General features: G+C 49.6%; 1 protein-coding gene across 6 annotated transcripts in view; it reads right to left on the reverse strand.

Annotated features, from left to right (window-relative positions):
- Window positions 1–18,265, reverse strand: part of COL6A3 (collagen type VI alpha 3 chain) — an 81,987-nt gene that overhangs the window by 40,042 nt on the left and 23,680 nt on the right. For 3 of the 6 annotated variants that reach the window (XM_019629997.1, XM_019630024.1, XM_019630014.1), the window contains 8 exons: window positions 13,784–14,368; window positions 11,431–12,030; window positions 9,553–10,125; window positions 7,604–8,212; window positions 4,893–5,498; window positions 2,821–3,435; window positions 1,313–1,912; window positions 328–668 (listed from right to left, as the gene is read on the reverse strand). In XM_019629997.1, coding sequence (XP_019485542.1) covers window positions 328–668; window positions 1,313–1,912; window positions 2,821–3,435; window positions 4,893–5,498; window positions 7,604–8,212; window positions 9,553–10,125; window positions 11,431–12,030; window positions 13,784–14,368 — 4,529 coding nt within the window. The remainder of the gene's footprint in view (window positions 1–327; window positions 669–1,312; window positions 1,913–2,820; window positions 3,436–4,892; window positions 5,499–7,603; window positions 8,213–9,552; window positions 10,126–11,430; window positions 12,031–13,783; window positions 14,369–18,265) is intronic. The other 3 variants (XM_019630033.1, XM_019630005.1, XM_019630038.1) reach the window with 2 other exon arrangements.

Below are 18,265 nucleotides of genomic sequence, written 5' to 3' on the forward strand. Positions count from 1 at the left end.
TGCATGTGTGTGTGCATGCACACAAAATAAACATGTACGGGTATACACTCACAGAGGAAGAGAGAAATATGTATACAGGACAGAACTATTTAATGGGTACAACTATAAACATGCATTAATCACAGTTTCCACTCGTTCAAGCTTAATTACTGATTTCCAGGATTTTTTCTTTTTTTAGAGCTTAAGTGAAACAAGGAAGATACATACTACATTTCAGGCTATTATGATGGGTTGAATAAGGGGCTCCTGCGCACAGCACGGCCATCCCTCCCGACCAGCCCAAGTCTGAAATCACACCAGGAGCTGGAACCAGGGAGCCCCGCTCACCTTCACCCTGTCGGGCGAGGAGGACTGCCTGAACTTGGTCTGATAGACCTTCAGCGTGTCGGCCGTGAGGACATAGGGGTGCTGGCTCCGCATGCTCCGGAACTTCTCCAGCAGCTCGGGCTGGTACTCGGCAAAGTCGAAGGCCTCCACGGGGCCCGAGGGCGTGCTGGCTACCACGGACACCCGCACGGTGGGCATCTGGCCGCCCCCACAGCTGAGTGGCTGCATCTGGCTAATTCGATTCAAGATGGCATCCACCTTCGACTCAAGGCCTTTCTGAGCCACAAACACATTCTGATTGCTTGAACCATCAAACCCCAGAATCACGTCCAGGCTACAGGCTGGAAAGGGGGAAAGCAGGCAGTGAGTTCTACGTCAGGGCCGTGGAGAGGAGTACAAAGTACAAGCACGGCCCTGGGACCTGGACCAGGGCGTCACCTCAAAGGCAAAACGACGCCTTCTATGGATGAGCTTTGAGGAGCAGTTGGGTCTGCTTCTTTCACGGGGAAACCTCATGCTGACCATTAGGGACCCGAATTGTAGGCCATTCTACTATGTTTTCTTTTTTTCTCGTAATATTAACCAATTTTGGCATGATATACAGTTGCTGTTGAGATGCCTCCCAAGTTTGTGCTTTAAATGCACTAGAGGGCTCAAATACTCTGCTCTCATACAATTCATCTAATAAACCTATGAATAAAAGCAGGGATCACTACTTCTGAATTATTTGGGAGATTAAAGACTAGGGAGACAAGGTAAATCTTACAAAGGCAAGAAAAGACGGGCTTCCACTCTTATCCCGGAAGGATATCCGAAAGCAGTGGCTAGGTGACCACCAGGGTCCAACCCACGTGGACGTAAGTAAATGCCTGAAGTTACCAAAAGCTTCAGGAATCCATGAGCCAGTCCTAGGAGGTTGGGCTAACAAGTAACTCGTGCACATCAATGAGACAGGATTGAAAATACGTCCATGATGGGGACTTACCTCTGGAAACATCAGTCACACCTGGACATAAGGTCTCCTGCATTGCACCATCCAGAGTTTCCAAAACTTGTTCTTTCAGTTCCGACAGCTTCTGGACATTCCCCACGCGGAACGCTGTGGCACTGTTGGACGCTATCTTCCCGACCTCCACTGAGTCGGTGTTTCCCAGGCCCACTGCGAACACTTTGACACCTCTCTGGGTGAGTGCCAGGCTCGCCTCCTGGGCGTCTTCTATTGACTTCCCCCCCATGATCACAAATGCAATCTGAGGGACCCTCTGATCCAGGCGGCTGCCGGCTTCCGGCACAAAGTGGGCCCGCTGCAGATGCTCAATCCCCACCTTGGTGTTTGCATTTCTCCCCCCTTTGTAGACCACTTTGTTGATGGCGCTGATAATCTGCTGCTTGGTGGGATACTCCTTCAAGAAGAATTCATCCGTGGGGTCAGAGTTGTACTGGACCAACCCCACTTGGATGGAAGCGTCCTCTCCATAAACTGTATCCACAATTTCGGACACAAAATGGAGCACTTCCTGGAAATTGTGCCTCTGGAAATTGATGGAACCGTCCAACAAGAACACAATATCTGCTTTCCTTGTATCTAAGAATGACCAAAATGAAAATGGGGAGAAATTTGGCTTCCATATCCAGAACATTCATATACAAAATGTAAATTAAAATAATTGAAAAAAGACATTCCTGTAAATTATTCACAATGAACACCTTAGCTCTGTTTCATGCCTCTATAGTTTTCAAATTCACAGCCCTCAAAACATGATGCTAAAAACAAGACAATAAATGATAAATCATTTAAACAAAAAGAGAAGAAAGCATGAGAACTCAGTGAGACTGAGTCCCAGTTATTTCATGCAAAATGGCATTATGCTATAGATTCAATGGTCCAGGATCTCAGGTGTTTTAGGAAACACCACTAAACACTTTCCTCTGGTACAAAATAAAGGATGGTGTCTGCCAGGAGTCAGGGCAGGTGTGCTGGAGGCAGAGCAAGGAAGGTCTGGGAAAACCAGATTGGAAAATGGGAAGCAAACCCCACACGCTTTTGGAGGGGTGCCTGCCAGCACGCTGAGAGCTTTTGTGGACCCTGCTGAAAAGCATTGGCATTTGGGGGTAATATTTGGTAGTTATATGAAGTGGTCAAGACTGGAGTAGAGAAGGGCATGGATTGGCCACTTCCAAAGATGCCGTCCTAGTCCAAGAGCCAACGAGTTTGCGGTTATCCCTCAATGTACCTTTAGAGAACCTTTCAATGAAGCTACAATGAACCTCATGGAAGCTCATGGAAGCCTCAAGGAAGAATCAACGACCATATGCTTTCTGGGATATGTTTCCTTCTACAATGTCAACTGAATTTTTTTCTAGTATTTTTTTTCTAATATTATCTGCAGTAACAACCAAGAGGAGAAAATTATTCAAATGAATGCCAATTACATTTTTCAATTGAAAAAAATTGATGTTATACTCTGCAGTCATGGGTCCCACAGTTCATACCTGTCCGAGGTGGGGAAGGTGTGAACACTCCTGGCGGGGCAGGAGTGATCCTAGAGGGTCCAAAGGAGTTCAAGATCCTGTCTTCTAGGTGGGAGATGTCTCTAAACCCTCGCACCGTGTAGACCAGTCTGGGGTCATTGGTGATGGTCTGCAACTCTGATCTGTCGATGTTTTGGGCTCCAACCCCTAAACTCACAATCCCTGAGGAGCGGATCACCTGTGAAACCCTGGAAACGTCATCCTGGGATTTTCCACCCAGAAACAGAACCAGGTGCTGGGGCACCCCATCTTCTATCCGGCTCCCAGCAGACTTAACAAAGAGATTTCTTGCCACATGTTCCAGAGCTTTGCCAGTGTTCAGCGGAGAACCCCCTTTGAACCTCAGGCGATGTATGGCGTCGAGCACGGCGGCCTGGGATTTATAGGTCTTCAGGAAGAATTCAGGAAAGACATCATTGCTGAACTGCACAACCCCAATTCTCACTTTATTGGGGCCAACACTGAGTCTTCGAACAAGCTTCATGATTAAATCTCGAATGTATGCAATGCCTTCAGGCCTCACACCATCAGAGCTATCGATGAGGAAGACGATATCTGCAGCGTCACTCTCAGCAGCTGCAGATACAAGGAAAACAGGAGGAAAATGCAATATATGACTGGTGCTCATTGAGTTTTGTCTCTGCATTTGTTCCTGAACTTGGCATTGTGTTTCACCATAATATGAGCATTAAAATTATAACCTGATGCACATGTGTTTGATCTCGTGGGCTTTTTTAAATTGTTTATTTAAAAAATGGGCCTTTTTCACCCAAACACTATCCACTTCTTGAAATAGCTTAAGTTCTCCAAAACTTTCTGAGTCTACCTGATTTTAATTTTGGCTTTGTGGTCTGGGTTACAACTAATGTTCAAAATGAAAGCAGCATTTAGAAACTCATCCTGGAGACCGTAATCTACGGAACCACGAACTGTTATTACTAGAAGGGACTAAGCTCATCCAAACTGACATCTTTGTTGTACAGGAAGAGACAGACAGCTGAGGCCAACGGTCCTCCCGTCACCCACAGCCACCACTTAGCTACTGACCGCCCAGAGAGTGCCAATCAGCTCCCAAAGGGCCACTACATTCCCCCAGGTGTTTGATTCATATCTCTAGCATTTATAAAGTTTTTATTTTCACTATTACTTCTCCTATTTTCTTTATGTGAATTTATTTTTTAACCATAAAATTAATCAAAAAGTCCTAGGGAAAATGAGCCGTGTTTTCCTTAGTTAGAATTCTGGGTACTTCTTAGATGCCATTTTATTAAACTACTCATAACATGTTTTCACTCAATAAATTCAACCTGTCTTTTACATCCCTGGGCTATTCAGAGTGATTTGCTATGCTGTGCTGATTATTTTGAACTTTGCATTGTATTGCCAAAAAAAAAACAAAACAAAAAAACAGCACAGCAAAACCTGAGCAAGTCATGGAATTGAACCATTTATACGGAGAAAGAAAAGCTGTCCCAGCCAGGCTTTGGGTTCTCCTGTAGGACACAAATGATTTCAGAGAACTTCAACATCAGAGGAAGCCACACTGTGACCACGACGGATCAAGACAAAAATGAGGTTGTGCTATAATCATATGTGAACACTGACAAAAAGAAGACAAAAATAACCAGACACTCTCTATATTGGCTAATGGGAGTAAGCACTGCTTTTTTGCCAGTTACAGCATTAGCCATAAGGTTTAGTAAGACACTCAATCATAGAATTGTTTCCATCTCTTGACAACATCTGACCCTAGGCAAAGTCCCATTTCCTTAAGCCTTCCCCAGAATCACCTACCACCAGTTCAAATCCTATCAGAAGTCCTTTCTAATACCCTCTAATGGAGCTACCTCTTGGTTCATCATCCTATGCACCCGCCCTCCTTGCAACAAGCAATAGACCCAACTGGTTCAACCATAGGTGTCCCATGATTTCCATTTAACTCATCATGAATACCATGGATCTTTGAGCCTGTTACTTTTTTTATATTGAAAACACTCAAGAGAACAACAGCAACAAAAAACACTCCATCTTACCTGGAGGAGGGTAGCGAGTTCTGGACAGAATCCGCTGTATCTGTTCTGAGGTCAGGGTCGTGATGGGGGTCAGCAGTTGCTGATCCAGGCCGGGCAGCTCCCGGAAGGTGCTCACCGAGAACACGTACTCGGGGCTCAGGGAGATCTGAACCAGCTCCTTCTGGTCTGTGTGCCTTGCAATCATCAAGGGCGCCACGCCAGACTGCTTGAGCTCTACTGCTGCGTCGCCCACCTCGTCCCCTGATTTCCCAGATGAAATGAGGACCAGGAACTGAGGGACGCCCTCTTCGATCCGGCTCCCCTCTGGCCTCTTGAAGATGTTCTTTGACACGTACTCCAGGGCACCCCCGATGTTGATCTGCCTCCCGCCTTTGGGCCGCAGCCGCCTCACCGCATTCTGCACCTCATCCTTGCTGGAGTGGGCATTCAGCAGGAACTCTACAGTGACGTCGTCGCTGAACTGGACGACTGCCACCCGGGTCGTGTGAAAGTCCACGTCCAGGGAGTCGACCAGCCTCTCAATGAGGGCACGGATGTACTGAAACTCAGGGCCAGCACTTTGGGACCCATCAATGAGAAAGACCACGTCCTTCTTGCTGCCAACACCTGTGAATCACATGGCATCATGGGTTTCGCCTTCATTGGCACCCAGTTCTTAGCATTAACAAACCACCTCCTGGTTTGTCATGAAATCACCACCTGACGGACAAAGCATCCTCATTCTGACTGGCACAGTTAAAATGCTAGTCCCAGGAGTGGCTGCTGGCCTTGCAGTGATTATAAGTCAGGGGGAGAGGGAGGAACCAGCAAAGGTTAAGGAAGAGTAACTCTGAGGGAGGCAGAGACCAGACACACGAGAGCCACGTCCAGACAAACTGGGGATGGCATTTCGGGAAGGAGGGGATCTCAACTGTGACACATGCTGCTCGTAGGTCAAGCAAGATGGCGCCTGAGACCTGACCACTGGGTTTTGCCAGATGGAGGGGCCTTGACAAGAGCACTTTGTGTGACATGATGACCGTGAATGAGAGATTGGAGTGGTCTGGAGCAGAGTTATGGAGAGTATAGATAACTTTTTAAAGGAGGCTGAGGCACTACTAGGTGGGGAAGATGGGCATCGAGAGAGAGTGTTTAAGAGAGAGTGAAAGCAATGTGTTTGTATCATGAAGGGAATCACGCTTCCCATCCTCAGAGGAGAACTGACAGTGCAGGAGAGACAAGAATTGCAGATGACACCCTTGAGCAGGGGACAGGAGAGGGTGCCCCAGGGGACACAGACAGTCCACCCCAGTCACAGGAAGGAAGCTGCGTATGGACACCGACGCCAAAGACATCGTGTGCTGCTCCCGGAAGGTCTTTTCCAACTTCCTCCTGTTTTCTCAGTGAAATGGAAACCCGGGTCACCATCTCAGAGCAAGCTGAGGGAAGACAGTGGGGAAGGGGCCAGGCAGGGAGAAGGGGGAGGTGGGAAAGCATCATTTTGAGGGCTGGGAGAGCAAACCGACCAGGAATCATATTGTTGTAGAAACATATGCTTGTCCTTAAAAAAGCTGCACGTTCTTCATGACAATAGTTCCAAAGTGTGTTCCCCAGGACACTGGTAGCTCAAGACGCATCATGTAAAAGGGCCCTTGCCATCAAATAAGTTTTGGAAATGTTGCATTTCTTTACTATATTGGACCTACACAAAACACATCAATTACAGGGCAGGGGGAACCTCTCACTTTGTTTATCTCACTGTTTCTCAAGTTCATTTGACGATGAGCTCTTTAGACCATCCCATGGGCCCTTCTGTCCTGGACACCAGCAAAGAGAAGCTGACGCCCCTCAGTTGTGCCACGTCAGTCACCCTCACCTCCCTCACCCACCCAAAGGCACCGTATCCTGCATCTGACTTTTCTCTCACTTGCTTTTCCTCTTCCCTTCCTTTTCCCCCTCTCCGTGCACTGAGGCTGCAGGTGGTATTCCGTACGATGTGACCACAAGGAACAAGCCACAGCTGCCTCGTGGCCACTGCCGCCCTCCCCACCTGGGTGTCCAGGGAGGGTGAGCCCCTGGTGGGTATTTTTGAGGGGGATGAATATGTGTCAGCCCCTTTCCTTCTCAGAAGCCAGGCTCCCACCGTTTTCCAGTTTATTGTAACCAGGCCTAGAAAAAGGACGCAGGAAGGAGGACATAGACTAAAATATGCTCCTAGAGCCACACAGCCTGCCTGCCTGTTAGGACCAAGCAAACTCAGAAGCAATGTGCACACTTTGGCCCTGGAATACCAATATTTTGGAGACGATGCTCCGGCTTGATAGAGCCCCTGTGGTCAAGCTCCCTCCCTGGTCAGCAAGGTCACCGGCTGGACCTACGGAGGGCAGCTTAGAACTGTACTGAACTGGTGGTGTCTATCAGACGGCCCCACCCTTCAGGTATCTATACAAAAGCCTTTATGCAGAGTTAAGGGGTCTACACTATACGCCAAGCATATGCCCCTCTTTCAGACTTTAATTTGGCCAAAAATCACGAATCTTAGCATCTCCCCAAGCCTCTGCCACTTCTGGCCCCCAAAACCAAATGCACATCGTTCCTAATTCTTTGCCTAATTCTGGTTTTCACTCCTCTCTGGCAGAGGAGACAAAATTGAGAACACTTTGTAGCCCACAGTCCAAACAAGTAGCCCCAGGCACTTCAAGGAACAATGACCGAAAGAGTCCCCTCCTTACCTGGGCTCGGTGGAGTGGGAATGACTGCCTTCAGCCTGTTCACCTCTTCCTGGCTGAGCTGGGTCACTCTCTGGGAGATGTCCTGTTGGATGTCCCCCAGCTGCCTGAAGGTGGGGACGGCCACCGCGAAGTCCGGGATGAAGGAGATGGTCTGCATCTCCGTGACGTCCGCGCTGCCAATGCCGACACCAATGGGTACCACCCCGCCCCTCTTCAGGACCCCCGAGGGGCCACTCACATCATCCCCAGACCTGTCAGCTGTGAGGACAATCAGGAGCTGGGGGACGCCTTCCGCTATCCTGCTTCCGACAGTGCTAATCAGGATATTCCTCAGGACAAAGTCCAGGGCGGCCCCAGTGTTGGGGGTTGGCCCCCCGAGCAGGGTCATCCCACGTACGGCATTCACCACACTCTGCTTGTCCATGTACGAATTCAGGTAGAACTCAGGCCTGGTCCGGTCGCTGTACTGTACCACGGCCACACGGACCCGGTCTGGGCCCACGTCCAGGCTCTCCACCATGTCCTGGACAAACTCTTTCAACAGGGAAAAGCCGCTCCTGACACCCTCAGAGCCATCAAGCAGAAACACCACGTCCTTTTCACCTGAAACTGGGAGGAAGACAGCCTGGATGACGCACACGGCACATTAGAGGGACAATTTCCTACCGATGCGGGGAGCTGAACAATGGCCCCACAAAGAGGTCCAATTGAGAATCCCCAGAACTTGACTTTGGGGGTGTCCTTATAAGGAGGAGACAAGAGCATCAGAGCTAGAGGAAGAAGATATGTGGATGGAAACAGGGATCAGGGAAGACAGAAGGTGCAATATGGGGGAAGGGGCCACGAGCCAAGGAAAGCAGGCGGCCCCCAGCAGCTGACACAGGCGAGGAAATGTGTAACCCACCAGAACCTCCAGGAGGAACGCAGTCTTACTGACACCCTGATTGCAGCCCAGCAAAACTGGTTTTGGATTTCTGACCTCTAAAGCTGTAGCAATTCATGTTGTTTTGAGCCACTCAGTTAGTGGTAATTTGTTACAGCAGCCATAGGAAGCAAATACACCAATATATATAGATAGCCTTTTTATCTCAGAAGTTTTCAATGCTTGAGTAGTATTGTGAACTTTCAAAGATGTACTCAAGAAACAACACTGAGAGTCAGAAAGAAGGATGACAGAGACTGCATAATCGTTGGCATTTCATAGATGGGAGGTTTCAAATGATTTTCTGCAAGTCACAGTGGATCAACGGGAAAAAAAATGTAACCCAGATATCCAGGTTACAATCCAAAACCAACAATGTAGGGGCCCAATCGTCAATGTAGAAACTCTGGATTCTCAGTTTTTAATGAAAAGGATTATGCATGAAACCGGTGACTCTTTTCACTGCATTTTTATCAGCAAATGGAAAGTGGTTAAATACAGAGTCATGTAATGCAAATGGGCAGCTGGAAACTTTCATGCAGTGTTTATGGTGGGAAAGTGTCTGCCTCTTATCATGCTTCATTCTTAGTAAATGTGGTGGAGGGTACACGGTGTTACCCCCTTAAAACAAGACACTGGAGAGATATGAAGATGAAACCATTTTAGTTACAATGTAACCATGTCATGTGGTTTTTAGTATGCATAAAGCAAAAATCATGTTTCTTAAAAGGATGTTTACCACTAGTAAGCCTAAATCTTTAGAATGTATCTTATTAGGAAGCACTCTAATGTCCTTAAGAACAATTGCTCTGGATCTCCTGTTTTGCCCTACAGAGCAGTTAGAGAGTCCGAGTGGGGAAACAAAAGTCATAGTTCCTTGATTCTACAGAAACCACCTATTAAATTTTCCACCTCCCCTGGAAACCCAAGGAAGGCTTCAATCTGAGGACCTGGGGCCAGCAGCCTACCATCAACTCATGCACTGGAGAACTGGGCTGCAGAAGCAACCAGAATTTCCATGCCATACCTGGTGTCGGCGTCCCATTTTGCACTGCTTTTAATAAATTCACAATGTGTGGTTGGAGGTCTCCAATCTTAGGAAGTGACTCCGCGGCCAGGATGAAGGCGGGGGACAGCGCTATCAGCTGTAACTGGGCAAGGTCTGCGTTCTTGGCCTGTAAGATGAAAGGCACCACCGGACTCTGTTTCAGGTTGCGCGCTGGCCCATCCACACTGTCAGAGGACTTTCCCGCCACCAGCAGCACCAGGAACTGAGGCACTCTATCTTCGATCCGGCTTCCGGCGGACTTCACGAAAATGTGTCTCTGTGCATAGTCCAGGGCGTAGCCCAGGTTGAGGATTTTGCCCGTCTTAATCTTCATTCTCTTCACGATGTTCAGGATTTCGGGCTTATTCTGGTGCTGGTCGAAACGGGACTCCACCCTCACGTCGTTGCTGTACTGAGCCACGGCGACTCGGGTCCCATCCGGCTTCACATCAAGCTCATCAATAACCTTGTGGAGAAAGTCACGGACAACAGGGAACTGGCCCACGAGATTGACTGAGCCATCAAAGAGGAAGAGAATGTCTCGCTTGCTTTCTACCAAAAAAAAAAAAACCCACAAAGTTAGGACACAGTGAGAGACAAGAACATCACAGGCACCAAACTGACCACAGCCCAGCACCACCAGCATTTGGTAATGGAAGCTCACGCAATTCATCTGACGATCACTGTACCAGCAAGGGAAGGCAAACCCACACCCACTGTCATTCAAATGTCCATTTCAAAGTAGTGCACATTTGCAAAGCACTCGAGTAGCTAGACGGGTCTACCCCCACCTAGCGTCATGCTCCTTCAACAAAGCAAGACAATCAAAGCCCAGAGGGCTCCAGTCTCGCGTCAGGTGGCAATCACTCTAGGAAAACAGTCAGTGTTTTCAAATTGTTATAAGCTAAACTGTTGAACACGTGGTCTTTATTGTCCTTTTCTTCACAAGTTAACCTGTCTCTAGTGACAAAGGCTGATATGGGTAAACAACCAAAGATAACTGAGTTGACATATCTCTGCTCTAATTGGATTTATCTCCTCATTACATTTGAGGTTATGGATTGGGCCCCAAAACAGTGCCTATCGTCATTCCGTGGTGCTTTCTCATCTGCCATATTTAGACAACAGAAAAAGGATGACAGCCCGTTGGGGACCATCACGGGTCACATGAACGTGATTTTCAGTTCAAAAACTTCTTAGGATTCATTTCATTAGCCTTCAGTTGTGTCCGTCTTGCCTCCCATCTGCGATGTCGGCAAGCTGGTAGATCTAACGTGTGCATACCTAACCACCATATTAATTTGCAGTAATAATTCTAAGCCAGGCTTCCTGTGGAAATCACTTTACCATCACATAAAGATACAGCCTTTGTTGGGTACATAACAAATAATTTTCTGGATACAGCAGATTTGGAACATAAAAAAATATGTATCATTAATGGAAATAATTGCAATTTTTAAATGATCCTAATACATGCTCATGTATGAAAGAGAACCCATCTCACTCTTACTCTCTCACCTCTACCTGGAGTTGCACACCAGAATAGTCACAGGCATTGGGGCAAAAAGCCAAACAATGAGAAGATGATAAAGAAGCTTCTGAAAAAAGGGTCGGATGGGATGCAGGGAGCGTAAGCTGGATTTTCTCGACTCGCCTTCTTTTACAAACACTCTTTACAGAGGGACTCTGAACTTGCTGGTACAGTGACTCAAGCGCCCTTCAAAATACCTCAACCACAGGGAGCCATTCGTCTGTCTACAGTTCACCAGGCTCTGGAGTTCAGATCGGGCCACCTGCCCTCCCGGGAGGTGCCCGGGAGAGGGAGCCCCAACGCAGGCGCAGGCGGGGGAGCGTTACCTGGCTGGGCGAGCGGCACTTCCTCCACACCTCCACTAACATACGTGGTTAGGGGCTGAATCAGCTGCTGAGGCAAAGCCGGCAGGGAGCTGAAATCATCCATGAGGTACACCAGGCTCGGGTTAAAAGCAATGTGCTCGAGCTCGGTCTTATCCGCCTGGCTGGCGCCTACGCAAAAGGTCAGGACGCCCTCGCGGGCCAGCGCGTTGGCCGCCTGCAAATACGAGTCCTCAGACCGCCCGGCCGTGAGCAGGAGCAGCAGCTGCGGGACGCGCTCGCGGATCCGGCTGCCGCCCGCGTCGGTGAAGTGGTGTGCGTGCACATAGCTCAGCGCGGAGCCGGTGTTGCGGCCCGCCCCGCCCTGCAGCCGCAGCTGCCGCAAGTGCGCAAGCACGTCTGACTTAGTCTGGTAAGTGTTTAGGGAGAACTCCGTCACCGGAGCGTCACTAAATTGCACTAGACCGACACGGATGCTGTCACTTCCAACATCAAGGCTGTTAACTACGGCCATTACAAAGTCCCGCACATAGGGGAAATGGGTCTTTCCAACGGTGAACGATCCATCCAAAAGAAAGATGATATCCCTTTTGTTTACGTGAACTGCAGTGAAGCACAGAAAACAAGGTGAGACATACACACCCGCGCAGGGCGTCGTCATGTGTGCCTGTAACGCGCGCACACATGCCCACACGCAGGACACAGAGGAGGACACCAGTGAGCAAAGCGCGTCCATCTCGCAGAACATGGCAGAAGGCTGCACATTTCCCTCCGGCGGTGGCCGGGGCTGGTGAGGCAAATGGATAGCCAAGGTGACGGAAGCACGCTGGCTCACACAGAGACACAGTGCCAAAGCTAGGATGTTTGCAACCAGCAAAAATGAGAGGAGTCCTTGCAGCAGAATGCCCTTCCCTGGAAATGAATTCTACAAGGGTGCCGGGCCCTCTGCCTTGCTCATGCCTGTGGCCTCGGGCACAGCCGGCTTTGCACACGTGAGCTTGGGTCCTCTGGGGTTCGCCTCGACACATTTACAGAGAGTGTTCCACTTACAGACACATTAGAAGTGTTAGCCCAAGTTAACCTGAGAATATGACTTCCTTCCGGCTAAAACAAATGAATAAAATTAGGCTGTTCTCATCTTGAGGTATTTCTGGGACCTCGCATTTGTCATCCTCCACTGTCCCCTCTCCTGGGGGGGGGAGGGGCTTAGCATCGCCAGGCAATGATGCAACAGAGTGCCCATGGCAATGCCTCCAGAGTGAGGTCACAGGATCATGGAAGCACATTAAAACACAAAGAGTCAACTTGCTATGCTTGGCTGAGGTCGCACACATGAAGAATCAGAAGTATCATTCTCAGATTAGGGCGTTTCCCCCAACACATTTAGTATGTGCCTTTACAAAAACTTATCTCCCATCTCTTCCCAGGTGTCCACTAAAACGTAAAACCTAACCACTAATTTTATCCTGTGTTCACTCACATTGAACTTTGGCTATGAAAGTGGATTAGAAGTTTTAAGGAAGAAACAGAGAGAGAAAGAGAGAGAAAGAGAGAGAGAGAGAGAGAGAGAGAGAGAGAGAGAGAGAGAGATGCATACATTCATGCAACATGGGTCATGCACCAAATAGTCTTCCACTGGTAAAGTTTGTGAGGCGGAAAAGCTTGTTTCCGTGATTTTCATCTTCATTGAGGACAGCAAATTGTAGTCATTCAATTCATAAGCTCATAGACCGTTGAAATATCTTTTAAAATAACTTTCCACTGATAATCATATTACATGAGAGGTTTAAAGAACCACTGTTTTTATCTTCCACCCATCCATTCACTATGCTTTCCCATTGAAGGAAATCCCTTAGAGGGGAGAGGGGTTAATGTTCTCCACTGCTGAAGTTCAGACCATTTGGGAGGGACAGTCAGCTCGGGAGAGGACGAGCCAGGCCACATAGGTGGGGGAGGAGGAGGCTGGACAGCAGTCACCAGCAGAAACAGAACACGGGGAGCTCAAGAAAGGGAAGGGCTGAGAAGTGACCTTCTCGGCTAGAAGCTTCCAAGACAGGTGGCCCCTGGTCCTGAAGTTTAACTCACACAGTTCATGTTATACGACATTTGAAGTCGTACAATTCTTGTATGACACCTTAAGACATACAGTTGTACCAAATGGCATTTTAAGTCATACAATTCCCAGCTCGGGCTAAACAGAAACCTGAAATAAATCTCATTTGTTGCTGTTGCTTCCATCATTTAAGAGTTGTCCCCTCACTGAACACAAAGAAAACTTCCTTTTATTTTTTTTTCTCAAAGGCTCTGTCTGCATGGAGACCATCCTACTGCATGCCTGATGCCCGCCCCACCGTACCTTCAGTGGTTCCAGAGAGGGTCCTGAGAGGCGCCAGCAAGCTGGGCAGCATGCCTTGCAAAGGGTTGGTCTGGAACTCGGCAGGGCTGAACACCAGGGACGAGTCAAACGCCATCTCCTCCAGCTCAGCCTGGTCGGCAGCCTTGCTCCCAACGGCAAAGCACATGATGCTGCTTCTCTTTAGCTCCTGCGCAGGCTGGCTGATGTCATCCAGGGACTTACCACCTGTAATCAGCACCAAGAGCTTGGGGACCCCCTCGGTGGCCCGGTAGCCAGACGCACTGGTGAACAGGTGGTTCCGAACAAAGTCCAGAGCGGAGCCCGTGTACAGGGCTGAGCCTCCCATGGGCTTCATTTTCCTCACGGCAGCAATGACTTCCTTCTTGCTGGGATAGCGGTTGAAATTAAACTCTGGCCTCACGGTGTCTGCATACTGAGCCACTGACACTTGGATAAGATCCTGGCCGATTTCCAGCTTCTGGATGACTCTGGCAATGAACTCGCGGATGGCATTGAAGCTGGGCCCGTCCAGTGCCGATGAGCCATCCACCAGGAAAACTATGTCCCTCTTGCTGACTTCAATGACTGTAGGTGGCAACATCATAAGGTGAGAACAACCGTCTTTTACCAGCAACATTCAACTATGACTCTACACAGCTAACTCCACTCAAAGAACGTTCCCGTCTGCTGGGGCCTGAGGGAAGTCAGGGGAACCCCTGGGGAGTTTGTCATAACACACACACAGGTTACAGCTGTGTCCTTCCCTGCAGGATGGCAGCCTAGGCTCCCGTTCACCCCCACACTCCCGTCAGTACTTTTTACAAAAATTGTTGCACAAAAACAAATTTAGTTTCTTAGCCACCAGTTCAGCATGCTGCCACTTAAAATGTCAGGAAGCTCTTTTCTGCCATAAATCTACAGCTTGGGTTTCAGAGGCCAGAATGATGCCATCACTCAGATCATGAAAGAAGCAATCCACATCTGATCAGGGGCCCCTTTGTGTCGCAAACTTGACTTCATGAACACCTACTGCCAAGCGCAAAAGCTGAAAGAGCATAAACATCCCCATTCCTTCCATTATATTCTCCAAGAAAAAAGAAATTACTTGGCATCATGAAGTTTAGAGAGCCCTGTGTCGTGAAGGTTCTGAGCTGTGTGGTAAGACTGTGATAAAGACAAACCAGGAAGCAAAGATGCCTTGACACGGTTTCTGCCTGGAGGTGACTGACCTTCTGTCCCCCCGCTGTGACCCTGGCAGCCCGCCTGGGTCACAGGAATGAATGAAGCAGCTCAGCCCACAACACCCACTCCAGGAACCTGGCAGGGCTTCCAAGACTCAGAAGGCCATAAATGGTCAAAGCTAGGGCAGGAGGGTTTGCAGTTTATTAGGGAGTGGCCTGGACGTGAGAGGCCGCCATCCCTCCATGCCGCCAGTGGATTATATGCGGCACTGTAATTTACTTGACCTTTGGCTATACTGACATTTATTGGTCCAAACCTTTCTCTACAGGAGAAAACACGTAAACGCACACATAGGCACAAAGCACCCAGGGACAGGCATGTGGGGACCATGGCTTTGGCATCAAGCTCTGTGTAGACAATGAATGTCAAGTCCTCAACTCTCGTAAAGACCTGCAGACAGGTGGGACCCTCACTACACATGTGGTCGAAAGACACTGAGTGTCCCGCACCTGCCTTCTCCTCCTCCCGCGCCTTCCCTCCATATAGACGTAAAAACCATGTACGTAGCCATGTGTTAACCACATGTGTGCCTTCACAGGTGTGCCTGGGTGCACACACTCTCGCACACACAGCCCTCCTGCACCACAGAAGCTGCACCACCATGAGCACAGATTCCTGTATTCAGCAAGAGGTCCACAACATGCGTGACAGATGAATAGAAAGCTCAGTGCCCACCCCCTGATCACCTGCTGACTCACCTTATCTGCTTGGGGGACAGCCCCCACTCCCCCTCCAGTAAGAGATGTCCTCCTTTCTGACATGAGACACCAACCCAAACAAAGCCATCTTCTCTCTTTCACAGGCTTCTGCTGGGACGCAGTTTGCAATCCCCATGATAGGAGGTGAACCTGCTGACGGGTCGGCTCAGCCCTCACCTCCCTGCGGCCCCAGCCCAGCACATCTCCCAAGACGCCAGCTCCCCTGCAGCCCTTGCAGCCCAGGGCTGGGGTGACTGCCCTCACTCTCCCACCTACTGTTTCCAAGCAAATTCTCCTGAAACGTCCATCTTCCTCTTCACCCTACGCTTGGGGTGAGTCAAGGCTACTTGTAGGCCACTCTGCTCGGTGACTCAGGGATCCTGACTTCTCATCAACCATGGCCTCCTGTCCTGCAGCACCTGCCTCTAGGGCCACCGAGGCCCACGTCTGTCCACCCTCGCTCCCAGTCAGGCCAACTTCACTTCCCTCCTCCACAGCCTTGCCTCCAGTTCCCTGTCCTGGGTCAGACACTCCTGCCAAAGCCTCCATCTTTCCCCCTCTCTCTTCCCCTGCATCTCCAGGCAGCTGGATGGACGTTCCTGAGAAATGCACACAACTGGACACTGTGCTGCGCGCCGGAATCCCAGACCGCACACACCGACGGTCAGATAGCGCTGCCCCGGCAAGCTCGGCTCCCCCATCCTCCAGAGCGGCTCTCCCACTCCGCTCTCTGCTCCTAGCTCTCACCACCACACCCACGCAGGGCTCTCGGCTCCCAGCTCACTGAGCCGCTGGAAGCCACTGAGGAGCAGCCCAGGCTTCCATCGCGGACACCACAGCCTTCCAGCATCGTCCCGTCCGCTGCCCCGTCTCTCCACACCGGGACCCCTGAGGACCTCCATGCGGACGCAGCAGTGGGTGCTCTTCATCTGCATCCTATGCAGCTTCTCGGCCGTTTGGGGCCCTGGGGACCTCTCCCTCCCTCGAGACACTCCACCCTCTGTCTCCCCCCATCGCTGACTGCCCCTCCGGGCTCCTTTCCAGGCCATTCCTTTCCTCACCCAGCTGTACAAGTACAGCTCCTGGAGCCAGTCCCCGAGGCCTGTCTCTCCCCATCCACACCCCAGGGATCCTCTCCCGTGAATGCCGGTACCCAGCGCCCTGCTCACCTGAACTTGACATGCCCACCGTGAAGCTGCAGACACTCACGCCCTACACAAGCTGCCCCTCCAGTCTTCCACGCACAAAGTGAGCCCGGCCCCCTGCCTCCGACAGCTCTTGGGGGGAGGGGAGGCCCAGGCTCCTCCATGCTGCAGGCCACCCCACTGGGAACACTGTCCCCTCTGTTCTCCATCTGCTTATCGCCTTTCTATCCTGCAGCTTCTCAGACCTGCCTTCCCCGGCCACTTGGCCACCCCATTGAATGCTCTCTGCCCTTGTTCTTTCCATGACAGCCCCCTTACATGACCTCATGTCACTGATCACACTCGGGGCGTGGTTTGCTTGGTCATTGGCTTAAATTTTTGTTATCTATCTATCTCCCCATTCTGCTATGAGGCCAGTGTCCACATTGGTCCCGTCCACCAGCACTGTTGCCAGGCCTCGGCACACTGTCTGGCACATATCAGATAACCAAGAATTTTTGTTCAATATTCACAAACAAATCACAAAGATTAAAATCGTGTTTGTAAATGAAGCTCACACACCAGTGAGCTAGGGAAAACTGAAATGAGGGCCATGCGCTGCCCCCAGTTAAAAAGAATTTGAACCTTTTCTGGAAACAGAATTATATCTTCATCTAGTGTAACTCCTTCGTCATAGATTCAAAAAACTGGAGCCCAGAGAGGATGTGTGGCCAGCCCAGGATCACACAGCTGGTTAACGTAAGACCCGGGACCAAAGGCCATCTCTCCCCACTACAGCCGTGGTGCCCCATCGGGGTTTACAAAACCCGTGGGAATTTTTGTTTTCCAAAAGTGAGCAAGTGCAGAGAAACCTTTGTAGGCTGTGTTCCAATCAAACGGATGTCTACAAATATCAAGAGACTCTTCAAGGTGGAATTTTACATCGAACCTAATTTATCCCGCCCAGCAATATACCTAATACCATTGGTCATAAGATCTCCGACGGACAGATAGGATCTCCAGTCAGTGTAACTTGGTACAACTGGGTCTACCTGATGTTTAACTGCCACAGCACCAAGCACATCTGTATTTTTGTTTAAATTTTGAAATACACTGCCCAACTCCCACAGTCATTACATGTATATTTGTATGTGACTTGATTAGCTTTATGTTTTTAAAATGACCCCAACTGGGCTTTTTGCCAAAGGCCCTCATTTGAGTGTACGTCATAATGTCTCCACTCAGAAGAACTACCCTAAACTTGACAGGCACAGGGAAAAAGCGTTCTCTAAATATTGTGCCAAGTTGAGTGCTTTGCTATGTCTCACCTTCAGAAGTATCCCTCTCAACAGCCAGCACAAAAAAGAGTTGGAAGAGTCAGCCCTCACGTATCGATGAGTTCACTTCTAACTTGCTGA

This window comes from Hipposideros armiger, unplaced genomic scaffold, assembly GCF_001890085.2.
Source record: "Hipposideros armiger isolate ML-2016 unplaced genomic scaffold, ASM189008v1 scaffold_17, whole genome shotgun sequence".
In the NCBI taxonomy this organism is placed as follows: Eukaryota; Metazoa; Chordata; class Mammalia; order Chiroptera; family Hipposideridae; genus Hipposideros; species Hipposideros armiger.